Source organism: Lytechinus pictus, chromosome 13, assembly GCF_037042905.1.
Source record: "Lytechinus pictus isolate F3 Inbred chromosome 13, Lp3.0, whole genome shotgun sequence".
Classification (NCBI taxonomy): domain Eukaryota; kingdom Metazoa; phylum Echinodermata; class Echinoidea; order Temnopleuroida; family Toxopneustidae; genus Lytechinus; species Lytechinus pictus.
Window position 1 is genome coordinate 6151096 of NC_087257.1, and position 21984 is coordinate 6173079.

Below are 21984 nucleotides of genomic sequence, written 5' to 3' on the forward strand. Positions count from 1 at the left end.
AATGCATCACCATCGAAATAATAACAATAATAATAATACGCACCATACGAAAATTCTCTACTGCGCTTACGTTTGGTATCATAATATTATTACCCCGGTATATAGGCACTTAAGCATTCAAGGAATTTCTTCCTACCGGGTACCCATTCACCTCACCTTGGTTGAGTGCAGCACAATGTTGGTAAATTTCTTGCTGAAAGAAAACATGCCATGGTTGGAAATCGAACCCACGTCCCTCAGATTGAAAGGCAAGAGTCAGAACCACTAAACCACGAGTGGGCCCCATCTCACACAAAGTTGCCATTGATCCAATCAACCTCAACTATGGAAAGCCAGCAACGTCAACATCTAAAACGCATATTTGTTTTAAGGAGATTGTGCGAATTCCTTGAAAAAAAAAATTATGACACTGATGGATTTCCATAGAGATACGATCGATTGGATCAATCGTAACTCTTTGTAAGACGGGCCCTGGTCCTACTCCCTGTTTGTTCTCATCCCACCTGGTCTAGACCCTGGTAGTCTTCAAGTATAATCGACTCATTACCAACCATTTGCATTTGGTCTAACTGTCATGTAGCCCATGTAACATTTTGTGTACTTTCCAGTCACGCTAGACCAATTTTAAATGATAAGTGCACTTTTCATCAAGGTTTTTAAAAAGAGGGCCCACTTCTTGTCTGTTATAGTTTTATAAATGATTAGTCATATTAAAATCTATTGGGATCACAAATACAGGAAAGAAAATTGTAAAGTCCATTTATGCAGAGTTGCCATCCTTAAATGTGAACAATCCCATTATTTATTTATATCAAATTTTCAATCCCAAAACCCTGTTTTTCTTTAAAATTTTGAATAGAATACAATTCACCATTCTTAGAAGTTTTAAAAATCCTGTTTCAAGGGCAAATATCCTGTTTAGTGTCATTTTCCCTTAAAATTCCTACTAAATAGGATAAAATCACACAAATTGGCAGCTCTGCACAAACACATTATGCACATGTAGGACAGCCTTACAAAGTCAGATGTTAAATGATAGATAAGTATGACTCACGTCTGGTGGTTTCCATGACGACCGATGGGAGGACCTCCCGTATGTGACCCAGGTTAATGCCTCTTGGGGTGTGCTTCTCCTCATCGCCCTAATAAAAAAAAAAGATTTAAGTGATGAGTAAACATGGGAATCACATACAAGTGATACAGATCATGTAGGGCATTAGTAAAGCCTGGCTCACACCTTTGCATTTCATTAGCTACGTATTGCTGCGTAAGATGAAACCCTCAATACGCAGCTTAAAGGTAAGAGAAAGTAGTTGTAGCAACCAATTATTTCATGAGAAAGTCTTTTCAATCAAGGTAAATTGTCACCATATTATCATATATCTAGATCCGGTACATTACTTTAAACTTATCTTTGTGAAATCATGAATTTTGATGATCACTACACAAAAAAGAATATATGGGAGAGTGGATTAATATTGCTTGGAAAAATACCTGACATTTGATGGAATTCCATGCTTATGATGCTAATTTATCAGCAATTACACATTTTCTACCAACGCCATTTGGCACATTTTTTTAATTTATACATACAAACACTAGGGTGGTAATTTTACTGGATTCTGTTTGAACTCATTTTGAGACCGTTGCCACAACTGGTATCTATCTTTAACACATCATACTACACAGCCAAATATTTGGTTGGAATCACACTTTTGCCTACGGGTTTGTAATACAGAGTTCCAAGCAGTGAAGGGAAGTGATACGAGATAAAGCGAGGTAAGCTGAGGTAAATCGAGCACTAATGTTACGTGAATACCTTAGTAAGCCCCTCACTGTTGCTCATCCTTCCTTGTTCGGATTCGCTGGTGGCCAGTCATCCTTGCTTGTAAGGATTTTAGTTGCGTTCAGTTGTGGATGATTGTTAAAAATTTTCAAACTATCAAACTAGAACAAAAGGCCTCTACATTTACAGTCTGCATATTGACCTCATATTAGCTTGTTTCATTGTGTTGTGTAGTGTTGTGTTTTGTTTTTCAGCATTCAGGCAATCCACAGCTGAACGCAAACCCGAAATGCACAGGTGTGGGTCAGGCTTGAGAGTTGCATGCACAAGGTAGCTTAGGAACAATTTTCATCTGGTCTTATAAAATGACTAAATGGCTCTAAGGCTATCGCACACCTTACGATTGGTCTGCGACCCAATTTGGGACTAAACGTAGTAGACTTTGATACTAATATTGAGACATGGAATATCTTACTGTGTAATGTTCGAAATTATCAGACGAATACCAATTTTCAAATCTGTGACTATGCCATCATCTTTATTACAATAAAAGCGAACTTAATTTCTAGTCGTAATGACGTCATGATAGCAATCGTACGATTGGCTACGATTTTTAATAATTTGGCCATTACTCAAAAATAAAAGCTTACAATCATCCAAAATTGTTATATTACTTTTCTATCAGTTAGTTTTGACCTAAAATAAAAATATACTCTTCATTAACATTTCAGAAAATTAGCAAATTGCGACATGTTCCAAAAGTCGGATCGTGGACCAATCGAAAGGTGTGCAGTGGCCTTTAGACTTACAGGTCGTTCCAGTGTATAGGGGTCTGCTCCATCTGGAAGGGACATTGAGAGGGGGTTGTATCTCGGGGATGAGCCGTTGGGTGTCCGAGCAGGAGTCAAAGGGTTCCGGTAATCCTTGGCATCTCCTCCAGTAGATTTCAAAGCAAGTACAGCCTGTCACAAAAAAAAAAATGCCTTAGTGCAATTTCAAGTAGTAAACCTATTGTTTAGGGGATGATCTTTTGTGCCCCCCCCCAAAAAAAAAACATATATATAGGACGTAAAATAAGTCCCTGCCTGTGAACCAATGCACCAAATCGCACAATAAGCTTAACCCCATGAATAAAATACCAAGTTGTTCTGATTGCAAGCTACAGTGAGGTCTGTCTTAACTGCCCCCCCCCCCCTGTAAAGAGGTGAAATGTGGATATTTCACCTTTCAGGGATTTTTTTTTTCCATTGGTCAAAAGGTTGACAAAATGGCATAACACTGATGTTTTCTGCAGTCGTTTGAACAATAAAACATATTGACTCAGTCCTATAACAGGGGCTGTGGAACCAGAGGAAAGAGGGCACTAGTTCCCCCACTTTTTAATAACAATAATAATCCGCTTTTATATAGCGCTTAATACATCGGACCGAGGTGTCTAAGCTATTATTTTTTCAAAACCATGTACAAAAACATGAAAATTACCCAGTTTCCACATGATCAGCCCCCCCCCCCCCCCAACTTTCAACTGTTCCACGGCCCCTGTATGAATAACATAATAATCACAATTTAACAATAAATATCAAACACCGATAGGAAATTTTGGCCCACTTCACACAAAAAAATAAATCATTGAACTGGCAAGCTTACCTTGGGGAAGAGGTTGGCCAATAAGTCATCAAGATCTGACCCCGCAGTCGGAGTGGTGTATTGTCTGGTCTGATAATATGTTCTGTTCACATAGTGCCTCAGCTGGAAATAGAAAATAATAGGATACGTCAGGCAATGCTTGAAGGTGTGCATGGTGGTAAGAACAATAGCGGAAGTGGTTTGCGGTACACCGCGTGGAAAGACTAAGAAAAGGGGATAGAGGTAGAAGTGAATGGAAAGGAAAGAAAAAGGAGGTTCGAAAGTATTCTTCTCGAAAAGGAGTTGAGTCCTTAAAACGACTGTGTTGGTGGTGGTGGAGGTGGTGGTGGTGGTGATGATGATGATGATGATGATGATGATGATGATGATGATAGTGATGATAGTGATGATGATGGTGATGATGATGATGATGATAATGATGATGCTTGCGATGATAATGATGATGATGATGATGATGATGAACAGATGATAATTGAAAAAGTAATGGTGATAATGATAATAATGAAGATGATGATCATCAAAATAGCGATGAACATCCCACAGATGATAATGATGATGATAATTGAGAAAGTAATAGTGATGATGATAATGAAGATAACGATCATCAAAAATAGCGATGGACATGACTTTGGTGATATATTTTTAAACTGTCTATTACAGGAGTAATACTTGCCTGGTCATCATCCTGTAGGTACTGTGAATAAGGCAAGCAAATCCTCAAAACCTCAGCAAGATACAGCCACTGGTGCCGACTACAAGAGAAAGAAAATTGTTTAAAAATGCTCAAAATATTTTCACAATCTTGATCCGAGAAAAAAAAAATTAAAAGATTAGGCCACAGAAATAAATATCATCATTAGCCTGAAAATCATAGACAGAGTCCCCAGTTTGAGGTTAGCATTAAAAAAAATTGGTTAACGTTAAAAAAAATCAAATAAAATAATACTCCAAAGATTTTCACAATCTTGATTTCTTTTAATCTTAAAGAAATCGGCCCACAGAATTCAAACCTCATCATCAGCCAGAAAATTATAGACAGAGTCACTGGTGTGCGATTCACATTAAAATTCAATTATACATTTAAGAGAAATTATTTAGTAAACCGATTCCGAATGACATAACTTTTTAATCTTGTGTAACCACATTCTTGAAATTTACATAATATCCAAAGTGTATATCGATTACTATGCCTATCATTTCAGGCTGAGGACAAGGTTTGATCACTTTGAAACATGCTCAGTTTACTGAAATAATGTTATATTCCGAAACTATGTCTTTCATCCCCCCCCCCTTGAATTGTATGATGTCATGGATTTTACCCATGTATGCCCCATAATTATTTTTGTCTTCAAGTTAGTATTGTGAGGTGGACTATTTCTTCACCCCCCCCCCCCCCCAATTGAATAGTATGACCTCATGGACTTTGGCCCATGTATGTTCCATTCATTGTTTTGTCTTCAAAGTAGTATTGCGTCGTTCTTTTTGTCGTTACCTATTCCTTTGTAACGCTGATATGAATACAGCACTGAGTTCGGTGATCAGATCATTGATCAGAGAATTGTCCGGCCATTCACCCCTCTCTTCCTGCAGGTTAATGTCCTTCCTGATATCCAAAGCCCACGTAGACGAGAGCAGCTTGGGGTCCGCATACCTAGACGAATTGGAATTCAGATATATCAACAAATAATTGTGAAAGCAAGTTTACAAGGAGATCTGCTGCAATTATCTTGTTCATATGAAGTCGAAGATTAAGTAGAAGCGATGATATAGTTAAAATGCATCAACAATTTATAGAAAAATAATGGGCTGCAGAGGTGTAGCCATTGCCTGACGAAGTCTAGCAGCTTGCAGACGAAACGTCGCTTTCCTACTACGTTTGATACATCGTGAGACAACTGGTTATTTCTTCTACTCAGTCATCAATGTTGTTCTTAACATTAGACAAAAATCAATTAAAAACAAAATTGTGAATCTAAAAAATGAAACTCTGAAACTTTTCTGTAGAATGTACTTACTTGGAGATGTGAGCATGTGGCGTCTTTGCAGGTGTTTGCTGGGAGTCTTTTAAGAGAGGTATCACACAGGGAGACAGCGGCTGCTTAAGAGACGACATGATCGTGCCCTTAATGGCTATGTATTTTAAAAAACACCAAGGCGTCAAGACTTGAGTCAGTTACCAGTCCATTGCATTCTTTTGTCTGTGAATAAATAAAAAAGGAGATGTATTGAGTTTAGGCAAAATGCCCAAGATGAAAAATGAGCTGATCGCTCTGTGCTAAAGACAACTGAAACTATTCTGTGTTTCGATTATCTCATATAGGTATGGGCCCATCCATTGGTGCAAAGATTTCCACGACAAAAGCCACTCTGCAGCAAACAGTCATGAGATCTAACGTTAATAATCAGCATATTTTACTCTGCTATTGTTTTTAGATAGATCTCCTGCAACTCGAGACTTGCATCATTATTTTGCCTGAACCGGATAGCTATTATTTGGCTTTTCATATCTAAGATCATGGCCAACATGTCAGAACAAGAGGTGAATCATCTGCTCCAGCTACCAGCTGACACAAATGGAGTTGTCATTGATCTACTGCCGAAACTCACGAGAGAATAGGGATTTACCTGTCACAGGGATTTTGCACAAAAGTTCACAACAAATGATTCTGAATGTTCTCTTAAGGCCCTTCAGACAAAGATATCAAGGCACTATGGAAGGAACGCAAAACTCAACAAATCCCAAAAATCTGAAGATCAAAATGATATGAAGGTAAAGTTTCGTCAAGAGCCTTTCAAGCCCACAAGAAAAACTGATCAACCTCCTAAAAACTCTGAAATCAACCAAGATCATGGTGCTGCAAGTACAAGTCCTAGAAAGAGAAAAGTTTATTCTAATGATAAGACGAGAATTTAGGAAAAGAACTTGGGAGATACAAGGACAAAGTACAACAAACAGAGAAGGAGATGATAACTTACAAAAAGAAAGTTAAGCACTAAGAGAAGGAACTGGAAAAAAATAAAGAAAAAGAAAAAGGAGAAAACCTACTTAATAGGGTTACGACAGCAAGCTTGAGGAACAAGTGATGAATACACTAGTTCAATAAAGGAATCACTATCAAATGTAAATCCTGGACTTCTTGATGGCATATCAAATACAATGACTGATCGAGCAAGTGTGAACACATTAATTGACAAGAAGCTTTCTTACCTCAAGGGTGACACACATATCAACAGTTTCAGATGTGGTATGCACCCACTCAACACCCTTTGTAAGGCATGTGACCTGTAACCGTGATTTCATGTTTAAGTTCTTTTTTTGTAATGGGTTGGTCCATCTTTCTTTTTTCCTTTTTCATTTTCTATAACTTATTTGATGTACAGGTATATTGTTATTTTATAAATTATTATTTGTTTGTCTATTTTATGTATCATGTATTTTATCCGATCTCTTGAGGAGAAATATAAACCAAACCAAATAATGCATTAAAGGAAAGTGAAAACCAAGACAAATATTCCTGACTTTTCCAGAAGAGAGGAGAAAGTAACACTGCATGTCTTAGCCGAATAGTATCTTCAGAATCTATTCCATAATTAGGCAACAGGATGTGGCATTCCACTGTCATCATTCCAGAAGACTGCTAGTTGTCCAGTGACATTTCCAAGATGTGTCGGCAATCGCCGCACTGCAACATTTTATTTAAACCACAATAATGCCATTTATTGTGAATTATCTTCAGAAAGTTCAAAAGTCCTCAAATGATCTCAAATCAGCATTGTTCCAATATCTTCAATGTCCTCACCTTCTTGTTTAGCTTTGATTTCACTGAAGATTACCGAGACAATGGATGAAGATGCTAAGATAATAATCAACAATTTGCTTGTGGGCATCAACGGAAAGATGAAGACAAGATGCTTGGTACAGCAGAGAACATTCTTAGCATCAACACCGCATACCAGCAAGCAGTAAATTGCACATCAAGTTGGGAGACCAATCCACTCCAAATGCTCTCTACCAATAAGTATACAAATTTGCCTTTGGAGAATGCGAAGCTATATCATTTAGTGATGAAATGAATGATGCTCAAAAGCTAAATTTTTTTATATGTCTAGAACCTAGTGTTGTTAAAAGTGTCACCTGTTTAATATCCACCCTCCTTGGGCTGACAGGTTTCATTTGTGTGTGCGCTCTTGTCTGTACATGCGCATATAGTGTGAGACCCCTGAAGCCAGTACGGTGTATCTGCCAATATCTGCCATTCTTGGATCTGGATATCACACCTTAAGGATATCATTCACACAAGCTTATGTCTCCAGGTTCTGTGGATTTTCCACTACCAAGCGACTCCAAAGTCCAAGTCTTAATCCGACAACTCAATTCCGTCTACCAGCTAGCTGATGGCAAGGGTATTCATCCTGTTTATGTAAAGTAGATCTACATGTATTTGTTTGTTCCCTTTTTCTTTCCTGCCTCTCTGTGTTATTTAACTTTCCTACTTTTGCAGCGTGTGACACTGGTGCCAGTCCAACAGTCCCACACCAGTAAAAGTAGCCAGATTTACTGGTCTGGCATGACCAGTAAAAATATATCAAACTGATACAAATGATATTTTCTCCTCTATTTTTTGAATTATAAAAACGGCTATGGCATCTCAACAAATGGCTCTCCAAAATTGGGGAATGGCTCTCATGAATTCTGTTGTGTGTGTGTGAACTATATTGTTAGTATGGTGGTGTGGCCTAATTTTGCGCGTGTCCTTATTTTGCGCAGTAACACTAAATACGAGAGAAGGATACGCGATGCATACGTGGGACTAAGATACTGTATTCTTCGAACAAGATACATCATCTAAACGTCCACAATGCATCAAAAGAACGTAAGTATGCCTTATATTTCACATTTCTACAAATGAAATTCTCTATTTTTTATCAAATGATAACAAAATACGAAGAAATTACCCCAAAAAAAAAAATCTGCATTTTCTTACATAAATCGGAGCTTGGTTCCGGCCGCTTCGTATTCTGTGTATTTCAATGAACATAACGTTGCAGTAGCTTAACAAAATGAAAATGAGAAAGACAGAGAGATGAAGACAAAAAATAGTGATAAAAGATACGAAAGATAGAGAAAAGGGGGGGAAACAGCTGAGAGAGGGCGTGTAGAGGTCAAGATCATGGCCAACATGTCAGAATAGGAGGTGGATCATCTGTTCCAGCTGACATAAATGGAATTGTCATTGTTCTACTGCTGCCGAAACTCACTAGAGGACAAGGAATTACCTGTCACCATTTTGCACAATAGTTCACAACAAATGACTCTGAATGGTCTCTTGAGGCCCTTCAGACAAAGACATCAAGGCTCTATGGAAGGAACATGAAACTCAACAAATCCCAAAACAACTGAAGATCAAAATGATATGAAGGTAAAGTTTCTTCAAGAACCTTTCAAGCCTACAAGAAAAATTGATCGACCTCCTAAAAACCCTGAACGTCCTAAGAAGAGAAAAGTCTATTCGAATGATAAGTCGAGAATTTAGGAAAAGAACTACAAGGACAGAGTACGACAAACAGAGAAGGAGATCATAACTTTAACAGTCAGACTGCAGGTCCCAAGAAAGTGGCTTCTTTCATCCAAGTGATATTCATGACTTGAGATGTTTTGCATATTTAATGAGCTTGATGCGGACCAAAACACCTCTTTTCATTCGGTCATTGCTGCTCTAATTGTGCATCGAATTTCATGAATTTGGTACCATTGTAAAGAAGAAGAATCATTCTTTCAGGTCATGTGTTTGGATTTATTCAAAGATTTTGTAATATAGGTTAAAATTTTGATCTAAAATATGCTACAAAATAAATATTTTCACCTGACAAAAGCTGCTATTTTCACACTTTATTTTTGTTTGAGCCCAAATGATTTTTATATCATGATAAAGCTGAATATGTATGCTTTGAAATGATATAGGTTTCAAAATAAGAATTGGTTTAATCGGGTCAAGATCACACTTTTCATTTGTCAAGTACATAAAGCAGCTTGAAAACAAGAATACTGCACTCTGATTGGTCAAAAAGACCACACAATGGCAAATTCCAATGATTCCAGTGCCTGGGTTCGTGGGAAGGTCACACTTCCCATGTGGTAATCTCCTCAAATACCCCGCGCCTGTTGTTCTGTGAACCTTATCCAGCCAATCAGAACTCTGGAATTCATGCAAGTACAAAATTTCAGAAATCTCGTCTTGTACCTTGGTGGGAAAAGTGTGATCTTGACCCGATTAAAAGGTGCCGCATATCAAGAGTGGCATTGTGAGAAAGTACAGAAGTTCAGCTTTATGGTGATATAGATATTATTGAGGCTCAAAATAAAAAGTTTTGCACAATTTGCAAAAGAAAACAGAGGAAGAAAATTCAGTTTTGAGGCACATTTTCAGGCCAGAAATTCACTTATTTAACAAAATATTGTATACAAAATAAATCACCAATATGAAAGAGTAACTTTTACTCTATCTGATGGTGCAATAATATTTCATTTAACTTGAGGTTAAAACAGGTAAATTCTTAGAGAAAGAAAATCTCACGAATCACGAGATTTTGCAAGGAGGAGGATTCAGCCACGAGATGATTTGGATGAATCTGGCCTTTTTGCTCATTAGCATAGGGACCTGCGGTCTGACTGTTAAAAAAAGTTAAGCACTTGGAGAAGGAACTGGAAAAAAAAAAAAAAAAAAAAGAGAAAACCTACTTTAATTGTGAGGTTATGACAGCAAGCTTGAGGAACAATTGATGAATACATTAGTTCAAGTAAGGAATCCCTATCAGATTTAAATCCTGTACTTCTTGATGGCATATCAAAGACAATGACTGATCGAACTAGTGTGAACACATCAATTGACAAGAAGCTTTCAAACCTCAAGGGTGACACACATATCAACAGTTTCGGATGTGGTTTGCATCCACTTGACACCCTTGGTAAGGCATGTGATAATGCATTAAAGGAAAGTGAAAACCAAGACAAATATCCCAGATTTTTCAAGAAGAGAGAAGAAAGTAACACTGCATGTCTCATCAGAAAAGTATCTGATCTACTCCATGATGATGCAACAGGATGTGGTATTCCATTATCATCATTTCTGAAGACTGCTGGTTGTCCAATGACAACATTTCCAAGATGTGTCGGCAATCGCCGCACTGCTACATTTTATTTAAACCTGCCAATAATGCCATTTATTCTGAATTATCTTCAGAAAGTTCAAAAGCCCTCAAATGATCTGCAGTCAGCCTTGTACCAATGTACAAATGTCCCAACCTTCAAGCTTGTATTTATCGTTTAGCTTTAAATCTAATCTCACTAAAGATTACTGAGCCATGGATGAAGATGCAAGATAACAATCAACACTCTGATTGTGGGCATCAACGGAGTGATGATGACAAGATGCTTGGTACAGCAGAGAACTTTCTTAGCATCAACACCGCATACCAGCAAGCAGTAAATTGCACTATAAGTTGGGAGACCAATCCACACCAAATGCTCTCTACCAATAAGTATACAGATTTGCCTTTGGAGAATGCAGGCTTCAACCAGGAGCATTTACCATTGAGGGTGGGGAGTGGTAGTAGGAGGTCACCTTCAATCCTTTCCTGCCGCTCAGCAACCACAACACTCCTTGCCTGCGGATCAGCTGAGGGATCCTCATTGCCACCCTATATTGTATTCAAAGGGAAGAACTTGATGGCAGAGCTGACTCAGGGATCAATACCAGGCAGCAGGTTCGAGATGACAGACAGTGGGTGGAGTAATGGCGATGTCTTCAGACGGTTCCTAAGCAAGCATTTCATACATTTCATGCTTTCATGCTTCAGTCCGATGAAGGCACATTTCAACAGGCAGTGCACAGATTTCCTCTCCAAGCATACCTACAGCCGAGAGAGGACAACCTCAAGGTAGCATTTAAAAAGTCTGGAATCTGCCCATTTGACCCCGAAGCCATAGAGATCGAGAGGACGGCGAGACCAAGTACAGTCACCAATGCCGACACCCCTTATCCGGTTCATCCCCCGTCAACAAGCTCTGTGGAGGCATTGTTAGCAACCAAGAAGCCTTCTCCACCTTCAAAGAATAGACAGAGGAAAAGGCGGGCTCCACCAGTCTACAAAGCAGGAGGGGTAGCCATCACGGAAAACGGAATCTTCCTGAAGATCTACCATTCTTCTACCACCGAGCAGTAAAAAATAATAATAATGAAATGATTTGTATGGTGAAATTGAATATGATGATTGAATATTGAGTGAAATTGATTATGATGAGAAGTAAATTTTTGGCATAATTTTGAGAAAAATTTCTTAAATTTTAGAATCAATAATTTAGCCCCCGCCCGGCCGCGCCTACCTCCTCCCAATCATGCCAGAATTAATTAAAGTTTCAGCAACGAGCAATGTATTACGAGTGTTGATAAGACGGTCACTGATAGATAGGAAAAATCCATGGTATTGCACAAGCCTATTCTCAACCTCAAAAAAAATCAATAAAAAATGATAGTATTACCAATTTCGAAGTACTAAAATGGCTGGTATGTGCTCGACAATACGAGTTGGTTTTCTAACGTTTTGACACTCGCTGTCAACCAAAAGAGGGCAGCAAACTTACAGCGCAAAATTAGGTCACAAATGTGAGCAGACGACAAAGTCGGTAAGCGTTGCAAATTTCTCGAATTTACATTGATTTTAATCTGAAATTTGAATTCCAAGCCATAAAATGAAGCTTTTTGATATGCACTCATCAAGAGTAAAATCGTCAATGGGGCCTACATCACCCCACCCCATCTCGCGGATCTGATTTGATCTTCATTGTGAAGACGTTATGTGTAATAATCTAAGTGTCTTGGAATCGTCAAGAAAACCAAAATGTGCGCAAAATATGGTCACCCCATCATATGTTTTTGTTAGGGGGGACAATAAAAACAACAAAAGACAGCAAAATAAACTCAAGGGTTTTTATTATGTTTTTCTTTATTTTGGGGGACCAGTAAATTTTTGGTTTGGACCAGTAAAAAATGGGAAAACTGGGTATCTACTGGTCCGACTTGAACAGGTTGGACCAGTAGAAAAAAAGGTTAGTGTGGAGCCCTGCTATTTGTATCTCACCCCAAGTTAACGTTAGGCATACTTTTCTCCTATGAAGAGACCGCAAACTTTTCACTAACATTTGACCTATATGTCCTAATCTTGACTTGGGGAAAATGAAGGCTTTGATTCACGAATGTCGGAATGACAGAATCAATGTGTCGCCGTGTGCAAGAGACTTGTAACTGGACGACCATTTGCAAGGGGAGTCTTTTACCGTTTTGAACCAAGGGCGGTATTCTGAAAATATTCTTATCTCAAATATGTTCTTATCTACGTCTTGATCTGAAATTGGTATTCTGAAAATTATCTTTGGTTTTTACAACCTATGATGAGTGCATAAATTCATAACTAGCACATAAGTGCGCTAAAACTAATCATGCTTGAATGAGATAAGTGCATAGTATTCTGAAAACGTTCTTATCTTTTATCTTTCACGATACTTATGATAATATTTACAATTTAGCTCGAGGGTTATCACCTCTCATGATGGCCCATTCTATCCTGTTTAAAATCGACGGCCACTGGTAGTAAGAATTAAGGCTATTCCTACCACCCTTTCTTTCATCCACCCTTCATTTTGTCCGTCTCTTAACCTTTTATTTTTCTTTCGTTCCCTCTTTTCTGTTTCCTCCTTTCTGTCCATGGATCTGTCTTTTATATATCGTTTTTTCTATAATCTTTTAATTTCTTCCGTATTTCCTCTTTCACTTTCTTTCATTCAATCTTTTTTTTCTTTTTCCTTTGTTGGTTGGTTCTTTCTTTCTTTTATAGTCTTTATTTTTGCTGTTTTCCCTTTCTCTCTTCTTTCTTTCTTTTTTTTCTTTTTTCTTAATTTCTTTCATTTTTTTTCTTTCTGTCTTCCTTCTCTTATCTTTTTAAATAGATCTTTTTAATTCTTCCTTCTTTTTATTTGTTTTCTTTCTTACATTCATTTTTGCCCTCTTTTTTTATTTCTTTTTCCTTTTTTTGCTCTTCTTTCTTGTTCATTCGTTCTTTCTTTCTTTTATTTTTAATTTCTGCTTTCTGACCCATTTATGTCTTCATATTTACTTACTTTCTTTCTTTCTTTTTTTATTCTATCTGCCGTTCATTCATTATTTACTTTCTTTGTGTCAAGAAATAAAAATCAGTCATTGCGCATAAAATGCCTATTCAATCATGCAATGCGCGCCCATGACATTCTTAAGAAACGCTTCTATTGGTAGGGAGGACAACGAGCATCCTGGAACCCGCGACACTGCCTGCGAGGAAGCCGCAGCTCGCAAATGGTCCCAATGTCAAAGTATCTTTGCCAATGTTGATGCAAAATGAAAACACGATAAATACAATAAAAAATCTTTTAAAAATATAAATCTTAACATCTTCAAGATAAAAACAACACTCATACTCACAAATACTATACTTGTCCCTACTATTATCGTTCGTTATCTAAAAACTGGCCGATGCCGAAGATTTCAGTGGATTTTGTACCCAATTCCTCCCGAGTTTTCTCTCTAAACGCACGGCGAGACCAATGCGGAAGTGACCGTGTTTTTCCACATTTTGATCATTAAATTGCTTGGGATTGGCAACTGGTAAGTCTATGAAAAATGTGGGCTAACTTCAGCGAAAGAACTTTTGATAGAGATTCTGACGTCAAAAGTACATAGGCCCCGCCCCCTCAATCCAGAAATAATGATGAAAAAACTAAAAAAAAATATGATCCCGTGCATTTTTTGAGCTGCACATTATATGGTCGTTAGAAAATCGTATTCTAGTGTTATTCCTGTTGGTTTCATGCCAATACCTATCAGGGTTTTGGATTCCCAAGCAAAAAACTAAAAATGACGTCATCCAGTGCTGTTGAATATTCACGTTTCCGACGATCTTTTCGATCACGTGGTTACGATTCCTCATGAATATTGATGAATCGGTAGCGTGGCGCGACGCTTGACTTTTACGTCTAGTCTAAAAAACAGTCCTTTTTTTGAAAATATTAAGAGAAATACAGTCGCTGCCATGTAAAGTGAGGAAAATCAATCGAATGAAAAAAAATAAAAGACTGGATATTAGTCTAAATTATTTATGAATGGAATTTTCCACAACTTGAATGGAAAGACCGCATGCGAGAGATCAAATGGCACATGTTCGACCCCAAGCCTGTCAAGAGACCCAGGGAATTCCCCTGATTGACGCAGAAATTCAAAGCTTGATCGATGGGCTTCAACATTCTATTTGAAGAAATAAAATTCAGAGAGGATGAGAGAGCGTGAGAGAGATAGGGGGGGGGGAAATATCTGGGATTAAATTGCTAATACAATGAAACTGTTATTTAAACTAAAAAGTTATTTTTATAATTTAGCTCTAAAAAAAATAGATATAATTGTTATTTGTTTAGACCTGTTTTTATTATTTTTTCTACTTGCCTTTATCAAAGATTTTCCACTGTTGCTTTTACTCTGCTTGACTCATTTTTTTTTTTTTTTTTTATTTTCTATTTTATTTTTTTTTTTTTTTGGGGGGGGGTGTAAATAGTTACCTAGAGGTATGCAAATCTGGGCGTATCCTCTGTTATGAACTTGCACCAGCTCCACCACTCCACCTGGGCAGCTTCCTCGTTGGAGTAAAATAATAAATATATGTCTTCGTGGAGACAAAAACTGCTGCATTTGATATGATAAACAAAAGAATATGCCTTTAATGTCATAAAGACATTGATATCTTTGCAATACGCCACAGCAGGCATTGTTGCACGTGTTGCACTGCACCGTATCGTATTTGATTTGATGAATGAAATGAAAATAAGAACGGGTTTCATGACATGAACCAAAGGGCACAGAGTAACTTGAACTTGTAAATGGGGAAATTCCACTCAAACATAAAAGAGTATTCTAAGCATAAAACTGAAATAATTGATATGTTTGATACAGTGCTATATTGTTATGGATGTTTATGATTTAGAGGTAAAATTAATGTTTATGATATAGAGGTAAATTATGTTTGTTTCTACTGATACTTTTACCGATGTGTTCAAGTCACCCCCATTAATAAATGAACTTTCAAACTTTAACGATGAAAACAAGACCCAACTCGTCTGGCATTTCTCATCATGGATCTCCGCAACTTAGATAGAAGAGCGCAAATTTGTTCAGTTTTTTATAATTTTCCGGTAAAAGGAGCACTCATCACAAGTTCTATTTATTATATTAGTTTGATCAGTACATTTTCCAGAATACATAACATTAATTATTTGCATGATTCGTTTCAAGAAGTTCATTTTTTCATTTTTTTTCAAAATTTCGACGTGATAATACATTTAATCAATGGCCAAGGACCTGGATTGGAAGAAGTTATCGGCACGTGCCAAGTTTTTAAGTTTTACTAGGTGAGTACTAAAAAAAATTGTACAGTGGGAATTGGAAGCAAGTTTCAGGACATGTTGCTGATGAAATAAAAATGAGGTGTAATGAGGCTAATCAGTATTATAAATATTATGTAAAAATAAAAGTAAACTAGATTCATTTATTTTTAATGGCTGTTACGTTTAAAAAAGGGGGAAAAAAATATTTATAATTACTAAAAATAATATCCTAAAATTGGCAACGGCATGTCATGACTGTGGCTAAGGCCGGTCGTCTAGTACCGTATATGCAGCTTGCATCAGTACCGGGTGCGCTGGCCGTGGCATGTCCGTGGCTACGTTCGGAGTTCTGACGGAGAAGAAAAGATGGAAATAACTTCCACCAAAAACATGATCTAGAAGTCGGATATGTCAAATGATCATCATTTTATAGGTATGAAATATGAATCATCGTTTATTTTTAAAGTAAATCGTAAATTTCTATTTATGGGGAGAGTTTTACTTTTTAGAATGCATTTTTCGTAAATAACGTCTCGTGCACAAGCTACCACAGACTACGAGCCGGGCTGCAGCGGCAAATTTAAAATTGAATATTAATTTAAGGAGGTCGTTCGAAACTAGCTATTCATCGACCATTTTACGTGACAACTAGCTTCGGGGAAGTTAGGGGGCTGAATCGGTTATCTCTGTCCCTTTCTGGTCTCACAAAGGCCATAGTTTGACACTTAATATCTTCACTTTTTGGAAACCTTTGGAACTGGGAGTTGGTATGTTTGCTTTGATTTTGTTTTCTCTTTCATGTCATTGTAAATAAAAATGTGAAGACGTTCAAATAAAAATTTTAGGATTTCAATTTGACCGGCCTACTATTGGATAAACCACCAATATTAAAGGCATTTTTATTGGATATCTAAGCAGGCAAGCTAGGCCAACCCAGTGTTTCCACTATTCCCGAAATTTGGGAAATTTTGACTTATTTCAGGAAAGGTTCGGGAAATGAAAAAATTCCAGGAAATTCCGGGAAATCCAAAAATTACAATTAGAATCTAACGTTAGGCCCTAGGCCTAAACAACAATTAAGAGTAGCAACTTTTAATAATGTTATATTTAAAGAAATTTCAGCTCGATAAGTAGCTCAACATTTTTTCGCTTGCATTTCGTAATTTTGTTCCTAATTTAAAGAGGGCGTTAAAGCCGTTATGGCGTTAAAAAAAAAAAATTAAATTCCTTGAGTTGACTCTGTTGAGTGACCAAATTTAGGCTCGCTAGTATTATTATTGGTAGGGTGTCTGAAGCCACACTGAAAAGTGTCAGCATAAAACAGGCTGATTTAGGGGAAAATATGGCACATTTTTTCGGGGAAGTTCAGGCTACTAGAAAAATGTGATCTGAATTGATTATTTACTTGTGTTTGGCATGTATGGAAAGAGAAAATTCAGGGGCTTCTTTTGACAGTAAGGACAAGTTTATATGATCATTTTAAATAAGGATTTAGAGATAAATTGCAAACCCTTATTTTTGTGTGTGTTGAGATTGCCATTTCTCCATGCGTTTTCTATGGGAAAATGAAATTTCTGTTTTGCACAATTTTTTTCACTTTGTCGCAATTTTTCATTGTGATCTGGTTTCCAAATCTTTATAAAAATCATACCATAAGATAGAGCATAAAAAATCCTATTGGACTCTTTATGGACAAGTTTTTGGCATTAATAATAAATTTATAACAGCTCTCGGAAGCTAAAATTTTGGATTTGTGTGTGTCCATTTCTTAACTACACAGTCTATGGCAGAGAAATGCTGAAAATTTACCTAATTTCATTCTTCTTTTTTGCAGCCAATAATTGGATTTTTTTCAAAAATTTTACATTTCTGTCACTCAGTCTGAAGGTCATTTCTCTTCAAATTCACAAAGAAAATGTGATATTTTCTTGATATAAGAAAAATTATTTTTTTCTCCAGACACCCTAATATTGGCCGATTTTTATTAAAAATCAAATTTGTTGATCTGTGTAATTATTTTCTTTGTTGTATCAGTGATTTGAGAAATGAAATAAACTTGAACTAGAACCAGGCCCAGGCTGCTAAAAAGTGCTAGGGGTCACTCATGGGCATGGCGGCACCGTCACCATCATCGCCGCTGCTAGCTGCTGCGGCGACCGGTGTGTATTGCAGCCGAGCGAGGCCGAGGCGCGAGGCCGACTCCGTCTCCGTCACATCGAGCGAGCTTGTGGGAGCAAAAATCAAGTTTTCGAGCCGCGCAGGTTTGCTGGTAACAACCGCTGAGACTGAGTACAGGTTGTCATTTATATGAGTTACTGATTATTTCCAAATAGTAAGGAAAGTAACCGTATCAAAACAAATATCCAATGGCAATACTCACAAGGTAACCGTATTAACGATCGAAACTCGATTTCACGGGAGGTCTGCTTGTCGTTGCCAAGTCGCCATTCTTCTGTAACTATTTTCGACGAAAATGCAGAGCGCCCGCTTTGTTTACGACAGCACAGCTAGGGTGGGGAAGTTTTGATGGATAGGCAGGGGGTGCTGTGGGTGGCATTCTGAGGTAAACCTGGGTTAGCATATGCACTGCCAGTTTTTAACCTATTCACCAATTAAAAAAAAATGCATTCTTTTCCTGCTACAAAAAAAATTACAAAATATACTTGAATCAATACAGGAAGTATAAGACAAATTTGAAATGCATTTTTATTAATTAATTAATTGATTAGTACTATTAATATTGCCATTAATATGGAAGAATTAATATCATGACTCCAGCCTTCTATAAAATTATTGTTAAATTCTAGATAGACTGGCGTTAAACCCATCATGTCCATTATAATTAGTTTAATCCAACAACTGTACTATAAAAAGCACAAATACCAACAAAATTGGACCCAAGGAAGCAATGCTTATATAAGTTAACAATTAATAATGCAATACATTTACATACGAAAATACGGGCACATATCCTATTTCACACAACATGCAAGTTGCACATCTCAAAGCAAATCTTGCAGGTGAGGGGGAAAAAGGTCGGTGGAGAAAGGAGGTATAGAAAACTGAAGGAGAAAACATAGTAAGGGTAAGAAAGGAGGAAACTGAGTAAGTTAGATTTTTTTTAAAGATAAAAGTAGTAAGATGAGGGAAGAAGAAGAAAAGAAAGGATATATGTGCATCAGTGGTACGTTGTAAAGAAAAGCTAGCTCCCTTTTATAATACACTAAATTCCAAAAAGGTGGATTCCTTTGCCTAATCCTTCATCAGGTTTATATTTGAAAAATTATAATGATAAATAAAATAAAAAGTGCCCTAAGTTATGCATACAAATGAAAGAATTATTGTTTACCAACTTTTTTCAGATTTGAGGAATAAACACGAAAATTATACATATAATTGATTTAAACCTGTTGAGGTCCTGAACTGGATAATAAAAAAAAATCAGGAAATGCTTATAAGCGCACAAGTTTTGGGTTGTTATTGGAAGTAAATCTAATTGTTGATTTTTATAATTTCTGTTTAGATGTAGCCTTAGCATGTTTTTTTATGCACAGAATGCTTTCACTTAGATTTTCTAAAAGGTTTATGTGAATATGCTTTATAAAAGCATTTTTCTTTTTTTTCCCTCTCTCTCTCTTTAATAGATAATTGCCATTTGAAATCCACGGTCTTCTTATTACAAAAAGATTTAAAGGGAAGGCAGTCATCAAATAGTTTAGTGAATGGATTTATAAATAAAGTCGTCACTATAACTGACCAATATTTGCAACAGCTTCTTTTTTAATTATTGCATTCCTTTCTGTGCTTAATTATACCTCTTATCATGCTTTTGGATTTTGAGTTTCCAACTTTATTTCTTACACTAATTAAACATATTAGTAAGTTATCAGAAATATTATGATGTATAGCAAACCAAAACAGTTTCTAAATTTTTAAAGAAAGATTGCGTATTAAAGGGATGCTCTGGGCTGGAAATAATATGATTTAGGGGGTGTTGCAAGAATATATTTGCGATCAATTGCAAATATTCTGTTGCAATTTTACAACTGATATATCAATGTTAGCTGTAGCAAATCAGATTAAAATTCTTGTTTCAAGGACCAGATTAGCAATCAATCAATAATTTGCAATTAATTTTTACAATTATATATAAGTGATTTAGCGGGGACCCAAAATAGACTTGCAATTGATCGCAATTAAGTTTCTTGCAACACCCCATTAAACGGATAAAGAAAAATCAGACAAACAAAACACTGAAATTTGATCAAAATGAATAAAAAAAAGTTATGTCATTTTAAAGATTTGCATTATTCCGATGAAACAGTTCCAGGCATAATCTTCCTGAATTATATTCACTGAGGATCAGGATCATGGAGTAACTCTTTTAGGTTTACAAGATATGCAAGAAACAGGTTCTGGGAACTTTTTTTAATCGTTTGTCCTGAGTGTTTATGGTAATTGAGTTAAATGATTAAAATAAACATATACAATCACCCAACAACAAAAAAAGAAACAAACAGACAAACAAAGAACTTCAAAAGCGAGGGAGCAAACTGACCGAGCCTGATAGTGCTGAGGCGTTTAGTGAAATTGAAAAATTTCATACACATTTTTTGGCGAATTTTGTGGAAATTTTCAGTCGGAAAAAATGTAGGTTTTCAAAATTTCGATGGGTGGGGGAAGCTGCGTAGGGCCATGGTAATGCTTCTAAACTTGAATTGCTCCTAAAAATGACTTCTTTAACATTAAAGTTTCGGAGGAAAACTAATGTTTGAAAAATACCCCTCCCCCATCTGCTGCGTATACACTGTGAGAAAATTTATCCTTAAAATAAAAGAAGTTCCTGCATAAGAGTCTCGAGAACACCTGTAATCTTATGAGATTGCGTAATCTTATACAGGAAATTGGTATGGAACCAGTGGCGTAACAGGCGGGGGGGCAGGGGGGGCAAGCTGCCCCCCCTGGCGGATTTCACCGGGAAAATTAAAAAAAAAACGGGAAAAAGAAAAAAAGGGAGGGAGAAAGAAAGGGAAAGGGGAAGGAAAGGGGAAAGGGAAAGGAGGAGAAGGAAAGGGAAATGGAAATAAAAACGAAGACAAAAATATTTTTTTAACAGAATAGGAATGAAGGACAGCGGGAAAAGGAACGAAAGAAGAACATTTGAGAAAGGATAAATCATTCCGAAGTAGGCCTATGTAATGCAATAGCGTGATGGGAAATAATGTAAAAGATGACAAAATGGCAAACAATAGCGGGAAATGAAGTTAGAAGGGAATTAGTCAAAAGCTAAAGTGGAAAACGAAGAAAAGGGAAAAGAAAAACAAAACACATAATAACACGACCGGGCTGCCGATGATTGAAAATAAAGAGCGGGAAGAAAGATGGACTGCATACAACATTGTGCTGTAAGCTTGCTAAATTTTTTTCAAATAAAATACCGGACTTTGCCCCGACCCCACACAGTAGGGGCTCTTCATCTATAACCTTCAAATGGCTCTATATAACTTCCCCTGTAGGGACCCTTCTTACATTAAGCTTTACGTTCAATCACATGGCGTACAGGCGTGGGGGTCTTGGTTCCATACACAAAGGAAATAAAAGAAATTAAAGGAGACAACGTATAATGAAACAAATGGAAGCAATGAAATGTGTTATTTACTGAATGAAAACAATTTATATATCACATAATTAGAATTTAATGTCAGTAGGCAATCTTTTTTTCCAGCTCGCTTTGCTCGCTGGCGACTTTTATTAAAATAATATTCCCACATTGCCCCCCCCCCTCAAAATATTTGGTTCATTACGCAACTAGATTGAATAAATGTGTTGTGTAAAAACTATATTCTGTATATACCCGCGATATTTGATTAAAATAGCGGCAATCTGCGATGGCTTTGATAACAAGAAGTTCCGGGGGCTTCGCCCCCGACCCCAATCGCATAGCACTTTCGTATATGAGTATGGTAGGGTTGGGCCATTGGCCCCCAAAAGTTCTACAACCAAGAACAGAGGAAATGAAGGCAAAGGAAAAGTGTAGGATATTATTTTTTACTGAATATTATGTCAAAATATATCTCAAAGTTAAATTCTC

General features: G+C 36.9%; 1 protein-coding gene across 1 annotated transcript in view; it reads right to left on the reverse strand.

Moving 5' to 3' along the window:
* The window catches only part of LOC129274945 (dynein heavy chain domain-containing protein 1-like), an 88872-nt gene extending 70510 nt beyond the window's left edge, over positions 1-18362 (reverse strand). The window contains exons 1-7 of the mRNA XM_064108440.1: positions 18274-18362; positions 5449-5631; positions 4926-5084; positions 4107-4185; positions 3434-3535; positions 2596-2748; positions 1055-1142 (exon numbers count right to left, since the gene is read on the reverse strand). Of these exons, the coding sequence (XP_063964510.1) occupies positions 1055-1142; positions 2596-2748; positions 3434-3535; positions 4107-4185; positions 4926-5084; positions 5449-5546 (679 nt within the window). The 5' untranslated portion in view covers positions 5547-5631; positions 18274-18362. The remainder of the gene's footprint in view (positions 1-1054; positions 1143-2595; positions 2749-3433; positions 3536-4106; positions 4186-4925; positions 5085-5448; positions 5632-18273) is intronic.
* Between the last annotated feature and the right edge of the window lie 3622 nt (positions 18363-21984).